The sequence below is a fragment of the Helianthus annuus genome, chromosome 17 (genome assembly GCF_002127325.2).
Source record: "Helianthus annuus cultivar XRQ/B chromosome 17, HanXRQr2.0-SUNRISE, whole genome shotgun sequence".
Lineage (NCBI taxonomy): Eukaryota > Viridiplantae > Streptophyta > Magnoliopsida > Asterales > Asteraceae > Helianthus > Helianthus annuus.
The window spans coordinates 191,462,418-191,479,243 of NC_035449.2; the positions used below are offsets into that span (position 1 = coordinate 191,462,418).

A 16,826-nucleotide genomic window follows, 5' to 3' on the forward strand; every position below is an offset into this window, starting at 1 on the left:
AGTAAACAACGTCAATTTATAAAATAAACATAAAAAACTAGGAGCTTTTATAACATGTACGTTTGTGCTTCGATTACTTGTATATTACTACTCACAACTCCATTGTATAAATAATTATTTTTTGTCAAGATCTAGATAGAAATGGGTATGTCACAGTGACATAGCATTTATATTTATAAAATGCGTTTTTAATAAGTTATAAGATAAAACAAAATGTGCTTTAAATTAATCTTAATAATAAAATAAATATTGGAAGGAAAAATAACAGAATTTAAACAAAAATAAAAGAAATATCATTCGAGTAATATTTCCAAAGGAGTTGCAAACGGATCTGTTGGTTCACCAATCATTAATGGTTCTAGAACCGCTAAGCCTACGTTACATGCAATCGTGCCTAGAATTACTACCGGAAAAATATATAAAAGATCGTTCGGCCATGCGGGCTCCCCGTAATAATTATGACCCATACCTTTAGCCAATTTAGCTCTTAATACAGGATCATTCAAGTCAGGTTTTTTTGTTATTGGGATAGGTGAATTCTTATTGATCCATCCCCCGGAGGAACCGGACATGATAATTTTTCATCATCCGGGTCGAGCAAGAATAAAAAGAACTAACTGAATCCATATAAAATATATGTATCTAGACACCCGCATATATGATATATGGATGCTTTTATGTAAGTAAATCAAAATTTGACTGGATTCTTTTTCTGGAGTTGAAACTCTCGAGTGCGAAAAATTCAGTTCTTAAAAATAAATACTCAATACCCAAGTAGGCTTATAAAAGAGATCGTGATTTGATCAATTGCTTTTTGGGTCGTCTTAGACCTTAGGATTGGTGTTGATCCCCAAAATTTTTAGAGACCTTTTATAAACACACAAAGGATTTACTTGTTACTAATACAGCCCAGTCTATGTTCTTCTTTAGACCCCTTTTTCACTCCGACGGTATCATAAATTGCGTCAATACAGAGGAAATGAATGCATTTTATACTATACTATTAAATAATCTGAAGTTAAGTGAACTAGATCTTACGAAGCCTGCTCATGTATCACATGATTCGTATCTGATCATAGAAAAGATTCTCTTTAATCTGTTCCCGAGTCTCATTTAACCGGGGGGAGGAAAAGAGATGAAAATATGAAAAAGCCATGTTCCCGAGATTTTTTAAGGATCGGAGGGGAGGGAAAATGGAAGAAAATTTGTCCATATATTCATCCTCCCAAACTGGAGAGATTAGGAGAGAAAATCCTATCAATTACTAAATTACCCTCCAATCTAATTAAAATGTTTTATGTTTAAAGAGTATTAATGGTAAAATAGTTCTTTTCTTTTCTTTTCCTCCTAACTCGGGAACACATAAAATGCTTGATTTCTTCTCTTTTCCTTTACATTTCATTAAACTTGGGAACACGAAAAAAATCACATCTTTTCCCTTCTTTTCTCTCTTAATTCATTTTCCTTCCCCTCCCCCTGTTAAATGAGACTCGGGAACATAGTTAAGCGAACCAGCCTATCCTCTGTATGGGCTTACGTGATGGTTGGAACAAAGACACATTTGGTTGTGAATTCAAATGTGGCAGATAAATATAAATAAAGGCACAGATATGCCCACACCAATCAATAGTTCAAGTCACACACTCCCATAATCCATTTTCTCTTCACAAAATTCCCTTCAACTATTGATGCCAAATCCAAAATATTGCGGAGGGAAATATCCAAATACATGTCTTATTATTTTCAATAATAAAAAAATGCGTTAAATTAATCTTAATAATAAAATAAAACTTGGAAGTAAAAATAACAGAATTTAAATAAAAATAAAATATATTTACTATTCACCGATTGTCAAAATGTGTGTGAATTTGTATATAAGGGGAGTGGGGGTGGTCACTAGTGATAGAATTCCATCACTCACAAGCATCCAATCAACTCCTGCTATGTCATCAGCCACTATTCTATCACTCACAAGTATTTTGTAGTGGCGGTGGTCACTAGTGATAAAATTCTATCACTCACAATTTTTTTTAATTTTTGTTTTAAAATTAGAAAATAAAACACTAAATTATAAATTTCATTAAAACTAAAAAATAAATTACATTGCAAAATAAAAAACAACTAAACATTGGAAAAAAAAAACTTAAATTAAACGGGTGGCGTCTCCCAACCCCACCTTTCGCAAATCTCGCGCATTTGTTACGTTTGGGGTTGAAATTGGTGAGGTTGAAACGGTGGAACGGACGGTTGGTTTTGATACGTTTGAGATTGAAAGGGTGGATATTGTTGGGGTTGAAAAGGTGGATATTGTTGGGTTTGAAAATGTGGGACTTGCTCGGTTCGTCTTGCAACCTAAAGCGCGTCGGCTCGCCAAGATTCGCTCGAACCTTGGGTCTTACGAGATTTTTCTTCGTTCCCGAACCTCTTTTTTTCGAACCCCCACCTCTCTTGCTTGAACCTTCCATGTTTGTTGTAAAATTATTTTTGAAATCAAATGGAGAATTGTTTGATTTTTTGAAGTGAGTTGGATAAAATTTTTGATATGAAATGGATTGGGTTTGATGGATTTTATATAAACATTCAAAAAAATAAATACCCCAACATTCAAAAAATCCCCCCCAAACGATCACCTTCAACGTTCCTTTTTTTTTATTTTTCCACGCGTGATACTTTCGGTGGCGGCGGTGTGCTTATGTTGTTTCACGCGTTATGGAACGTCCATAACAGACCGCCCCCAGTGGCCTAATGGATGCTATATAACATAAGAGAGAGATATGTATTTGCTAAAACATTTTTTTGTCACTTGGGGTTTCGAGTAAATACTCCATGGATATCGGGTGAAGAAGGAGATACTCTTTCCATTTAAATTCATCTTGACAGGTGTGTCATTGACACTATTTTCACTAATGATCCACGACCAGCTTACAAACACATAAAACTCGTTAGAGGGTCTAAGGGCGTGAAGCCCCATAGACACTTTGACACTCAAGTTAAGTCGGGGACACCATAATAGTAACAAATATAAATATGTATTCTTTTTTTAATGACACTTGATATAAAAAAAGGAAACTGTATCTATTCACCGGACATTCCATACATACAATACATGAACATTTCTTACATACATTAAGCGATAATGCAGAATCAATCAAGTTGTCTAATTAAAAATCTTATCATGAAACTCAGTGGGACAAGTGTTTTGGGGGGAAAAGTATACGAATAAAACATTCTCCCACAGTTTAACATAAATCTTTTGATTTGAGCCTAATCTTCCCTGACACCTGTTTGACTTGGTCTTTGATGCGGCCTTCTATAATTCGAATGATATATGTTGCATTACCTTTTTCACATTTGCTTATATATGTTGTTGAATCATTTACCTTCGCCAAACATATCCTTGTCAAGCATCATATATACAATGATTAACTCAAAGTTGTCTCCTGACGACGTTACTTTGCTTTGGTGATCACCATGAAATTAGCATACCTCCCAAGTAAAACGTATGCGAATTGATATCGAATTTTGTGAGGGTTTGTATTCTACATTAGCGTAACTAGCTATTTGGGACTTCGAGTCTTTTGTACCATATACGACTAGATTACTTAGAGACCATATAAAATATCGCTTGAGATTTATAACACACAACTCAGGGTGTTAAAATATCGCTTGAGATTTACATTCATAAATAAGACACACCATTCTAACCCTTATGTTCAAATAACACTACTACTTGTCAAAAGGATATAGTTCTATACTCAAATTTTGGTTAGCAATAAATGAGTATGTTGGAGCATTACCCTAGTTTATCTTCGATTTTCTTCCTGTTATTCTTCAATTTTAAAGTATTATACTTTGGCAATTCTACGTAATCCTTAAAAGATAGTTAAAGCCCGATTATGTAGCAACAGAAATAACATTGACGACTAAAGACGTGTGCATGAGACCCATATTCCAACAATCACAACTAGATATAAAGTGATCATTGAACAAATAAGACTAAAGGGTATGGAGAGGATGGGCTTGGAGGGGATGAGCCGCCACGTAGGCGCCACGTAGGCTCGGCTTGAAGGGGATGAACCTAGGGGGTGGGGGATGAACCCCTTTAAAGATGTATGTGTGTTAGGAGAGAGGAGAGAGGATGGGCTAACCCGGCTGTGGGGAGCCGCTTGAGCTGGGCCGGACATGAGGGGGGTGGTGTGGGGGACCGGCGCCGGTCCTAGCCGGGCCTCAGCCGGCCCCCATACCCATTAGTCTAATAAAATTTGAAGCATAACTATTCATACCCTACGATTTGAAACAAGTTCCAACCCGGTATTGCCTGGCCCGAACAGTTCAAACCCCAAAAAGAAATCCAAACCAAAACAAAAAAAGACGATCGCTTTCTCTTCAAAACCCTGTTCCATACCCAAACCAATTATTGCAATACCCGTTTTTTACCCTCTTGACCATACCCAGAAGTCCAGAACCGGCTTCATACCCAATACCCAGAACCGGTTTTGATATAAAACCAGATTTGTGCACCTATAGTATTAAGCCTACATAAAAATTTTGACCCATTTACCTATGATTTAGATTATTTTTATCTCTAACATGTGAAGTGACACATTGACCAACTCGATCCAACCCATAACCCATCGGACACTATTTCAAACAATTTAGTCTTCTCGGCTTTGTCACAATTAGCCGATATTAACATATATATTTTCGGTCATAAAATGTCAACCCAATCTTTTCAAGACTAATTTGGAACGTTAGAAAGAAGGGATTCCCTACTTAAATAACTAAAAAACCATAGAACCAACTTGGGAACTCATATAAAACCAAAACTTGACTAACAACAAACTTAACTAACAAGAAAGATTCATCGAGCTCACCAAATCCTAAATACCGAGAACAGAAAACTATACAATTTTCTTGGTCATGTTTCTGTACCTTAAAAAACCGCATCAAACGTTACCTGAAACCGAGGTGGATTATTACTAGGTTTAGGATGTGATGTATTCGCAAGCCCGGATAATAATTTAACAACCTCAGTTGTATCATCAAGGTAATATTTTGCTTTGCTCGGTTTCCTTCCAACTGTACACGCGAATATATCTGATGCGTTTGAAGCCGTGTTTGTAACAATGCTTTCAAACATGTCTTCATCTGAACGGTCATCTCCGATACATGTGATGAAATCTGGCGGTTCTCCTTGTTCTGTCATGACTGAAAGAATTTTTTCCGCTACTAAGCCTTTGCTCACACCCTGAATAAATAATTTGTAGAATTTTAGTGTTTTTGATTATTTTATGTAATATGTTCACAAGTGCTACAAACGAACTGAACGAACACGAACTGTTCATGAACACTTACCAAAGAAGATTTTATGTATGTGTTTGTTTGTTAATTTTAGGCAACAAACGAAAACGAACGTTGATGAACACAAATGAGTAGGGATGAGCAATTGGTATAAAATACCGTCCCGATCCCATCCCGATCCCGAATTTTTTCGGTACCGGAAACGGTATCCACATTTTGGCATTTTCGGTATCGGTACGGTATCAGTAAAATACCGAATTTTACCCTCAAAATACTGATAGCGTACCGATACCGTAACAACATATTTCGGTATCGGTATCGGTACCAAGTTTACAAAAAATTCGGGATCGGTATTTTTTGGGATCGGGACGGTATCGGTATTTGCTCATCCCTACAACTGAGCACAAATTAATGTTCATGAACACAAATGGGAACAAACGAACACAAACAAGCGTTCATGAACAAAATATATACATTGACACTAATTAAATATTTTATTTCAATTATTTGTCAGAATTTGAAGTATTTAAATAAAGTATAAAACCTAAAAACACTAATGAACTATCGAACGCGTTACTGAACGTTCCAAAACATAAATGAACGAACGCGTCCTATGTTCATGTTCGTTCATTTAACTAAACGAACGAACATAAACGAACTTCCCACCTAACGGTTCACAAACTGTTCACCGAACGTTTGATTCGTTTGCAGCCCTAGAATAGATCACTAGCTTTGAGACCTTTACTCATGAAAAAGGACAGTGGTTGTACCTGAGGTTTAACTTCAACTATGTACCGGCCCCGTTTAACCAATGCGGGCTCATTGGCAAGCACATTCTCTAAATGAAGCACTAGTTCATTAGCTTGACACGAACCAAAGTCAGGGTCAGCATCTTGATGGTGCCACACTAGACCACTACTTTTGATCTCAATTGTCGAACCATCTGTCGCCTCTTTATAACGTTCCATCACTGGTTTTGCAATTTCCTTCCATTCAAAGTCTCCACCCACTAGACCAGGTTGCCATTCTGAATTTCGGTTCCATCTGTAAATAAAGAGCGAATAAGATTACATTTACAACTAGCAATTTCATAACAAAAATGAAACTAGATTGTTGACATAGGTCACGCATTGCGGCGGGTACACCTTAGTTGTTTATAGCTGGCAACACGTTATACGATGCGTTAAGCATAGGAAATCATGTGTTTCGATGTATCTGATCAAAAGCATTGCGGTTACAAAAGAAACGGAATCGAACCCGAGTTGGTTCGTTTAGTGCCTAACCACTACACCACCCTTACCTTTGAATGAAGAGTTAGGGGGGTGAAAACGTACAATAACTTGAATTTATACTGTCGAATGAAAACGTATTATATTTGACCCAACTCGTTTCCGAACACATTGTACGTCAAAACGTAGACCAACAAAAAACGTATCATATTTTATCAGACTCGTATGTCAAAACGCGAATTTATATCATTTACGTTGAAACATGAATTTATACCGACACATGCATTAAAAAGTCGATACGCAGGCCAACCGAAACGTACAAAAAAATAAGCATGAAAACGCATTATATATGGCCCAACTCATTTCCAAAAAAACTTTCATCAAAATGTGAATTTATATCGACACGTACATAAATAGTTTTTTAATTTAAGCTAAAGAATGATAATACAGGGGGTATATTCGAAAAGTTAGCACCCAGGGGGTGAAAATGACATTTTCTAAAGTTTTTAGAACGTTTTCTAAAGCGTAGTTGCTGTTTTTGTCAATTTAGAAGGCCCAAACTATCTACACACTGTGTAGATAGTCACCCCAAAAAGGTGGTTTTTGTCCTTATATGCACACCCTGCAGTGTCGAACTGTGGCCAAAACGTGACGTTTTGGTCCGGTTAACCAGATAAAGACTGACGGGTGTCTGATGGGTCTGTTGACCGGACCAAAACGCCGAGCTTTGGCCGCGTTTTGGTCCTGCAACCAGACAAAAGACTCTTTTTGTCGGTCCATTTGTTTTAAGTATATATAGAATGGACCGAGAGGTGCTTCGCGGGTCAATCCGGCCCGGACCTGTTACCCAACCCGTCTGACCGACCCATCTTGCCATATCTAGAACCACTACCAGTTCAATCAAACACGAAGTTTTCATACCTTATGAAATACCCATGTTCAGCGGCTAGGCCCAGGCGCTCACACGAGTCGAGCCACTCACTCAACGTATCTTTTCCTCTTCCACTAATAACAAACACAACGTTCTTTGGATCATCACACAAAGTATTCAAAACATTAATAAGTTCCGGGCCAGGCGTTTTCACAATAGAAGAATGCGGTACGAGCGTCCCATCATAATCCAAAAATATAGCCCGTTTGTTCGACCGTTTATATGCAGAGACAATACAGTCACCAGATAGTTTTCTAAAACTCGGAGACAGAGAAACAACCCGAAAACCCAAACCGAACCCGATACCCCAACAACGTTTGTTATAATGATCTTTCGATGCTCGTTCTAAATCTTGCATAAAGCTACGGGCCCAATATGCCACATCATGTGAGCTTATATACCGGTAATGTTTTTCATGTCTTAATTGTTTTTCGGGTTCTTTCATAACTACAGCCGAATTTATAGCTACAGCGACGGATTCTATATCCCACGGGTTGACCCGTATAGCCCCGCTTAAAGACGGTGAACACCCGACGAATTCCGACACAACTAACATGCTCGTACGGGCTGAATTTTCATCAAAATGAGGCGAGTGTTGCCTGCAAACGATGTATTTATACGGTACCAAATTCATTCCGTCTCTCACAGCGTTGACTATGCAACAGTCAGCCATGGAATAATAGGCTGACTTTTCGTAACGGGCCACGGGCCGGTCGATTATTACAACGGGCTGATAATCGGGTGACCCGTAAGCCTCGTTGATTCTGTTTAGAATCAAATACGTCTCCCGTTTTGCTTCTTGAACGTCTTTCCCCGCACTCCTTGCAGGATTCACAATTTGGATCAAAACCAGTTTACCTCGAAGTAAAGGGGACGACTGTAAAAGATACTCGAAGGCGAGTAATTTAAGACTTAAGCCTTTAAAAATATCCATGTCATCGACCCCAACTATAACTTTTTTCCCCTTGAATCTTTCCGCTATTTCTTTGAATTTTCTCTTCGTGATTGGAAGATCTAAAACGGATTGAAGTCGACCCATATGGATACCAACGGGTAAAATCTTGATATAAACGGTTCGACCCAAATAATCAAGCCCGATATGCCCTCTTTTAGATTCATAATCCAAACCCATCATTCTACTACAACATGACAAGAAATGGCGCGCGTAGTCAAACGTATGAAACCCGATTAAATCACAGTTAAGCAGCCCTTTAAGAATCTCATCTCTCACAGGTAAAGTTCTATATATTTCCGATGAAGGAAACGGGCTATGGAGAAAAAACCCGAGTTTGACCCGATTACATCGGTTTCTCAAAAATGTAGGTAAAATCATAAGATGATAATCATGTACCCAAATGTAATCTTCTTCCGGGTTCGCAACTTCCATAACTTTATCCGCAAATATCTTGTTTACGGATACATACGCCTTCCATAATGCCCGGTCAAACCGGTCAGCGTGATCTGGTGACATCGGAAGCATGTAATGAAAAAGCGGCCAGAGTTGATGTTTACAGAACCCACCATAGTATTTCTTGTAAAGATCATGAGGAAGAAAAGTGGGTACACAGTTATATTCTTCTAGAAGCTTCTGAGCAACTTCTTCTTGCTCACTAGCATCTACTTCAACCTTGAGTGAACCTATATACACAACTTCACTTTCGGGATCAAACCCGTCTTTTAATTGCCATAAAAGTGAATCTTCGTCGAAACTGAAGGTCAGTTTTAGAGTATCGGGATCCCGTTGTATATGTAATGGTAGCATATTTGCCACAATGATTTTTCGTTCTCGACAACCAGATGGTATTTTTTCTGAATCAACAACGTTGTTGTCGTCTACGCCAGCTATGATTCCGGGCATGGTCAACACTCGTGGAAGACTTTTCGGAGTTTGAGGGATATCCAAGAGCTTATCGGGTTCCAAATCCAAAATATTTGCATAAGATTTTGATGCCATATTCTGTAAAGTAGATTTGAAATTAAACAACAGATTTATGTAACTAAGTTGACACTCAATACTCAAAACTCATATATAGACTCTTGTAGTCTTATGTCAAGATTTACTTCAAGATGAAATGAGTAACTCTACATACATTTTCTAAAATGGAGGGAAGGGATGTTTAAACGTAAGAAAAATAGCTATTCAAGTTCTATAAAAGAAAATTAATGGCATTCATTCATGGTTATATAACTTCAAGCAAAAACTTTTTAACTTGTTTCACAAATAAAATAAAATAAAATAAAAACAGAAAAAAGGCAAATATAAACTCAAGGAAAGCAGATTTTTAGTCATTCATTCAATGCTTTTTATTCATATAAGCATCTCAAAAGAAAGAAACAAACAATTAACAAGCAGCAGTGCAACACAATGTTATTCGCATCCGGCATTACACAGATGGTTAGCTTTCCTTTACTTCCTCAATTTTACCAAAAAAAGAATAGTAATTCCTTATGTTTATGAAAAGATCAGTATTTTAGGTATTGAGTACTTTTACTTTGGGAAGATATTCAAATAAATTCAATCAATTCGATCACGAAATGCTAATGGAAACTTCTGTTACAAATTCAACAGTTTTTTAGGGTCCAAAAGGTTGTCCACAGCAGTTGCTCATCAACAGGGGGCATGGGTTTGTCTTTAATAGGCTAGGGTTTGCTATTCAGAAAGGGGTAGCGGCGCAGCTTGTTGCTCGCTTACCTGCGATATTGATGTAACTCGGCCAGTATTTTATATATAAATAAAAATTTCAGCTCTAAAAAAAAAAAAAAAAATTAGATGATAACCGTATCAATAATGGAAACTTACGCTACAAACTCAACAGTTTTTTAGTCTAACTTTAGATAATAACCGTATCAATGAAGCCTATAGTGATTTTCTTTTTTATTTGTAGTTTGAAAATCATAAATGCTAAATCAACATAATTGCTTCAAACTACAGAAAACAGGCTTTACTTGCACTATTTACCATCCAAAACTAAATTAAACTTTAAAAAAAACACTAACACAACGTTAACAAGCAGTAGTGCAACATAATGTCATCCGCATTACACAGATGGTTAGCTTTTCTCTAATCATCAATACTTCCTCAATTCTACCAAAAAAAAAAAAAACAATTTCTTAAGCAATATAAACATCAGTGTTTTAGGTGTTAATTAATCACTTCTACTATAGTCAACAAATTCAAATAAACTCAATCAATTCGATCACGAATCGCTAGTGAAAACTTCCATTACAAACACACCTATTTATCATCCTAATTTTAAACAATAACCATATCAATCAACCTTATACTGTTGTTTTTCCTTTTTTTGTACTTTAAAATAAAATCATATATGTTAAAATCACATAATTGCTTCAAACTACAAGAAAAAAAAGGCTTTTCTTACACTATTCACAATCCAAAACCAAACCAAACCAAAATAAAACAAATTAAAAACAACACTCTAACAAAACAATAAAACATTCCATTAGCATTTCGTGATCGAATTAATTAAAAATATCCAAATCTCTAGCCTAAATTCAACTTAATTCATACCTAAAACAAATTATACCTTCAATTTCCGTAAATTAACAAAACTATATGTTCATTAACCTTTAACCGTCACAAATAACAATAATATCATCTCCGTAAACACTTTAATTCATACCTAAAACAAATTCTACCTTCAATTTCCGTAAAATAACGTAACTATTTGTTCATTAACCGTCACAAATAACAATAATATCATCTCCGTAAACACATTAATTCATACCTAAACCAAATTCTACCTTCAATTTCCGTAAAATAACGGAACTATCAGTTCATCAACCTTTAACCGTCACAAATAACAATAATATCATCTCCGTAAACACTTTAATTCATACCTAAAACAAATTATACCTTCAATTTCCGTAAAATAACAAAAACTATCCGTTCATTAACCTGTAACCGTCACAAATAACAGTAATATCAATAATATCATCTCCGAAAACACTATAAAACTTCAACAAAGTTAAAAAACTGTAAACAGACGATAGAAATATAGAATATAGATCACGGAATAGTATTATTATAGAAAAGTATACATTTCACGTAGATACTTACAGTCAAACGATACGTATAAGTGTATAACCGTTCGTGTTGACGGTGAACCGCCGGTACGGTGTATCGCCGGCGATGAGAGAGAGTTTTAGAGAGAGAAAGTTAGAGAGAGAGAGTGCGTGTGTAATCGCGTGGGGGTTAATATTGAAACGGGGAGGAGAGAGAAAGGATAAAGTTGACATTACTTAACTATGGTTAGTTAATGTTAACAGTTTAACCATGGTTTAAGTGTTGGGTTTAGGATGTGAAGTTACGTGATTGCCTTTTGGTTTGCTGGATTATTACGGATATGCCATTATTGTTGAAGTGAAATATCTAGTTTGTTGGATAGTTGTATATCCAAATATGGATTTATAGACATGTGCTCTAAATGTTCATTTAATGTGCCGTTAATTTTGTTCAAAGCCTTGTTAAAAAGGCTTATTCTATTCCCACCCCCCTAATTCCTGATTACACCCTCCCCTATTAAAAACATCACATCTATCAACCATTTGGTTTTGTTTTTAGTCTGTTTTATCTTTTTGTTGTCTTTTTTTTATTCATTTATTTAATTATTAGTTATTTAGTATTTGTTTGTATTTGTTTATTAATTAGTTATTATTATTATTATTATTATTATTATTATTATTATTATTTTTATGATATAGTATTTATTATTAGTTTTTATTGTTATAATTTATCAAATTATATTTATAGCTGTAACAAAAGCTATATAAAAATAAGTACTTTTTTACAAAATTATTATCATTTAATAATTTACATACCGAGGTTTAATCTATACTCCCCCCAAATGTAGCAGGTTGTGCTATCCAAGACTTATACATATTTTGACGTGATTCAAATATATTCTCCCAGCCAGCTGCATCATTTTCTCTCATTAATTTCCATAGGTTGTTTGTGCTGGCAATTGGATACTCTCCTTGCAATTCTACCATTATAAAATGGTTACCATTCACGTGTGCAATTGTAATTATTTTTTTCTGGGAACTCGTGAGGGCATCTCCAAAGCGAAAAACAAGTAGAACTGTTTCTTTTTTCTTGAGATAAAAAATGAACGATCACATTAAACTTGTTCGCAATCAAGAATCCTGCCTCTGGCATAATCATCCAGTGTTTTTCAGGTGCAAACCCCGATCCTGACCAAGCCAAGGACGTGAACACATCTTTGAATGAGCCTAAGAAAGCCTTAGTGTACTTATTTCTAAACTCGAGTAGCTCTTCCATCAGTGATCTCCGGATAAATAACCATTCATCTTCACCGTAGCCGAGAGCAGAAGCTGTCGCCCGAAACCCACAATTTCCATCACCTAACACGTTATGTATGCGTGTAACATACGCATGGAAGATTTTTGGAATTAGATGAATATAGTTGTGTATCACCTGTGATGCTTGATCTTGGTTCAACCCCATGAAGTCATAGCCTGGCGCACTTGTAGAGTTGGCGAAAGAACTTTGTCCGACAATATCTTGGTTCAACCCCATGAAATCATATCCCGATGTGTTTAAAAGGTTGGTAAAAAAACCTTGTCCATCTGTATCTTGTGTCATGAACGGACTTGGTTCACCAGGATCGTCCTTGAATGGTTTTTTTTTTTTCCGTAAATATCTTGATTTATGAACGGACTTGTTTCACCAGGCACTTGATAGTTCACGTCTGGACTGATGTAACCAACATAATCATCAGTCTCTAGATACCCGAATGAACTATGTCTCCAAGGCTCTTGAGTGTAATCCTGCTCTTGATAGTTCGTAAATGAACTATGCATTGCAGGCTCTTGAGTGTAATCCTGCTCTTGATAGTTCGTAAATGAATTATGCCTTGGAGGTTCTTGATAGTTTTAAACAGTTTAATGCCCAAAGATATTTCTCCTCTGTTTCTTTACGCATAACTGCAAAAGCTATGGAGATTGTCTTGTTGGTAGAAGTTACACCAACAATTTCAAGAAAATGCAATTTATACTTGTTCGTATTGTATGTGACATCCATAAGCAACACATGTGGAAAATCAAGGAAGTACTTGTATGAGATTTTAGGAACAAAGAATAAGTCTTCCAACATGTTTGAAACTCTATTGGTAGAAATTTCAAAAGTATACCCTTTATCATTTAAATGAGACATTAGCACCTCCATCAAAGATTTCCCTTTATGACCCGTTGCTCGAATTTTATCACGTGCGTTATATATGTTTTTAATTGTAGAGACATTATTTTCATCACGCTCCTTGATAACACCTAAAATATCTTTTGGGAACACACCCTTCCCCGTCAACTCTGCCACCAATTGGTGTTCATTAGGTGTCAATCGTTTGAGGATTGGGTGTCCCTCCATATATTCTCCGGGTGGATGATTATGCTCACCAGGTTTTACTTTTAACGTCCAAGAACCATTCTTTTTTGAAAATTTCGCTACCATTTCAAACGGGCAATTTATCTTTCTAGTGCAGGTCTCTCTACTTGAATCTTTATCTGATTTATACACACCACCACGATCACACATAAGTACAACTTTAGACACGTAGCCATTTTTAGCTTTCGATCTTTTAGTCACAATAGCGAACCAAGACTACGTCCGGTGTTTCTAACCCATTCCATCAACTCTTCACGAGACTTGAACACCTAAAAGTGACCTAATATTAGTTACAAAATTTAGGTGAACAAGCTTGAGTAGTTACAAAATATATATTATCCAAACAAACCCATTTAAACTAAAACAAGACCCTTAACCTAGCTAGATTATATAACTAAGTTGAAACTTGAAACATGGGAATTAAAAACTATACCTGATCTGTTGAAAATCCAGACATCTCTTTAACTTTTCTGAATGCTATGATGAAACATAAATAGATCACTCTTTGAACAAGTAAATTTATGCAGCTCTTTGAATAGCTTTCTCAAGTATATGAAGCGAATGCACTGAAGTTCCCAATTTTGGAGGAAACTGGTGATATTTTGGAGGAAATATCAACTATTTAATATCACCACATAGAACTTGCAGCAATAATAGCACGGCTCATATGAGCTTTTTGTGTTCATTATTATATCACCACGAGACAGTTGTACACCAATAATTTGAGCACTAAAAAGGTAAAAAAAAAGTAAAAAGAACTAATAATTTGAAACCACCACCACAAATATTTTATCAATTTTAATAATAATAATAATAATTCATTACTAATAGTAAATAATAATAATAATAATAACAAAAATATAAAAAAGACAATAAAATAAAATAAAAAAGACAACAAAAAGACAAAAAAAAGACTAAAAACAAAAACCAAATGATTGATGGATATGATGTTTTTATATGGGGGGTGTAATCAGGAATTAGGGGGGTGTGTATAGTATCACCCGTTAAAAATTATTTACGTAGTACTAGTTATTTTTTAAATCGTTTCTAAAAAGTATTTTTTTTTAATGAGTAAATTACGATTTTAGCCCTTAGGGTTTAGTCAATTTAACATTTTCAATTCAAAAGGAAACTTTTTAACATATGAAACCTTTAGGTTGCATTTTGTATCAGTTTTGGCCCATAACATTATTATGTTAAGTGTAAGGGTATTTGAGTACTTTTATGTCTTAGTGGTTTTTTATGTAAGATAGAACATTCACATTGGAGACTCTTTATTCATTAATTATATTTAATATAAAGTAAAAAATAGAGAAAACAACAAAAACACTGCTATATTAGAATCTCTATAATAATAGAGAAAGATTTATAGAAATCAAAGTACAAACGCTATATTTATAGGCTCATATAAACCTTCCATATTTTTATTACGAGTGTGTATGAAAGAGAAAAAAATAATAAAATAAGTGTTTGTGAGTATGATAGAGATTGATAGTTGAATGTGATAGGTTTTTGAAAAATAAAAAATAATATAGAGGAAGTGGTTGTCTGTTTACCTTTTAATGGAACTCTTAATTGTTCAGACTTCTTACTTATTCAGCAATTAATGTTCTTACTGGTTCAGACCTCTTACTAGTTCAACACTTAATGGTTCAGATCTTTTACTAGTTCAGCGCTTAACTATTCATAAGTTGTCAAACGGCCCTAAAAATTTTTTTTAGTTGAATTATATAGATGAAGATAGAACATCCAATCCAATGTGAATGCTCTTATACTGTTTCTTTCAATGTTCAAAAAACTATTTATGTAACTACTCGCACTAACAAAAACCAAACCACAGTCCCATTCTTCATTCTCCATAAAATATGAGTTTTTTTTTTATTTTAATTTTTTAACCTTCATTCTCTATTGGATTTTTTTTATAGAGAATGAAAATAACAATATCCATAATAGGAACTCTAAGCCCCTACAAATCGATCAATTTAGGGAACTCCCTCTTTTAAAAATCCATAACCTTAACCTTAATCCTATATCTTCATAAACCCTCATCGTGTACCATGTCTTTATAGAGGTGCAACTCTAACAAATAATGCATAATCTGCTCACCCCAAGTAATTTTGGGCCTACCTCTATTCCGCCTCCCCTCCATAGTCAAGGATTCCACTGTTCTAACTGACGTTGTCGACTGTCTCCTCTTCACATGTCTAAATCATCTCAATCCCCCCTCTTGTATTTTATCCGATATATTAGTTCTAGTTACAATTTTATATTTTTTATCCAATGTTCTATGTAGTTTCACTTAAAACTTATATTTATACAAAATATTTGAGAAAAATGCCCGTATAGTCCCTATGGTTTGCCCATTTTTCACCTTTAGTCCCTAACTTTCTAAAATTACAACTATAGTCCCCAACTTTTGCAATTTCGTTCCCGGATAGTCCCTGGTGCGGATGAGGGTTAGTTTTTTCAGTTAAGTGAATGTGAAATGACCTAAATATCCTTACTATTAATTTAATAACTATTATGTGGGAGCCACCACCCACCTCACCCCACCCAGTTCATCTTCCCCACTATTCACCCCACCACCATTTCCACCTTTCACCACCACCATACCACCAACATAACACCTCCACAACCTCAACCCCGCCAGAAATAAAAATGCCACTACTATACCACCACCCACTCTTCAACAAGCTCAATATTCACTCAACTTTTCCCCAATTTTTAAACCTAATTTGTCAATTGTATACTGCATCTTACCAGAAGCAACAACTCAAAATCAATTGACTGGGTTCATCTCCCCCACACTACTCGTACCAGTTAATCATGTTAGTGATCTTATCTTCTTCTGTTTCAACTTCAATAATTTGAAATTACATGCGAAAATTGACCATTCAATGAACTTGAAACTTGTTTTAAGTTCATAAAAACTCAGACTTGAGCT

At 35.4% G+C, this 16,826-nt stretch overlaps 2 protein-coding genes across 2 annotated transcripts; both read right to left on the reverse strand.

The window, feature by feature from the left end:
* Positions 1-4,794: 4,794 nt before the first annotated feature.
* Positions 4,795-11,691, reverse strand: LOC110925492 (probable alpha,alpha-trehalose-phosphate synthase [UDP-forming] 10). The gene is made up of 4 exons (XM_022169440.2): positions 11,540-11,691; positions 7,452-9,418; positions 6,072-6,345; positions 4,795-5,248 (listed from the first exon to the last, which is right to left on the reverse strand). Exons 2-4 carry the CDS (start codon positions 9,413-9,415, stop codon positions 4,934-4,936), a joined length of 2,553 nt encoding a protein of 850 aa, XP_022025132.1. The 5' UTR covers positions 9,416-9,418; positions 11,540-11,691; the 3' UTR covers positions 4,795-4,933.
* A 1,657-nt stretch (positions 11,692-13,348) lies between these two features.
* LOC110925458 (protein FAR1-RELATED SEQUENCE 5-like) lies at positions 13,349-14,032 on the reverse strand. The gene has a single exon (XM_022169412.2). It carries the CDS (start codon positions 14,030-14,032, stop codon positions 13,349-13,351), a length of 684 nt encoding a protein of 227 aa, XP_022025104.2.
* Between the last annotated feature and the right edge of the window lie 2,794 nt (positions 14,033-16,826).

What these genes read in the sequence shown, in the direction of transcription:
- LOC110925458 (XM_022169412.2), bottom strand. Translation starts at nt 14,032, where the DNA reads ATGTGTGATCGTGGTGGTGTGTATAAATCAGATAAAGATTCAAGTAGA.
- LOC110925492 (XM_022169440.2), bottom strand. Translation starts at nt 9,415, where the DNA reads ATGGCATCAAAATCTTATGCAAATATTTTGGATTTGGAACCCGATAAG. An exon ending in GAACATGGGTATTTCATAAG is followed by an intron (nt 6,346 to 7,451) that starts GTATGAAAACTT and finishes CTTTATTTACAG; the next exon opens with ATGGAACCGAAATTCAGAAT. An exon ending in TAGTTGAAGTTAAACCTCAG is followed by an intron (nt 5,249 to 6,071) that starts GTACAACCACTG and finishes TTATTTATTCAG; the next exon opens with GGTGTGAGCAAAGGCTTAGT.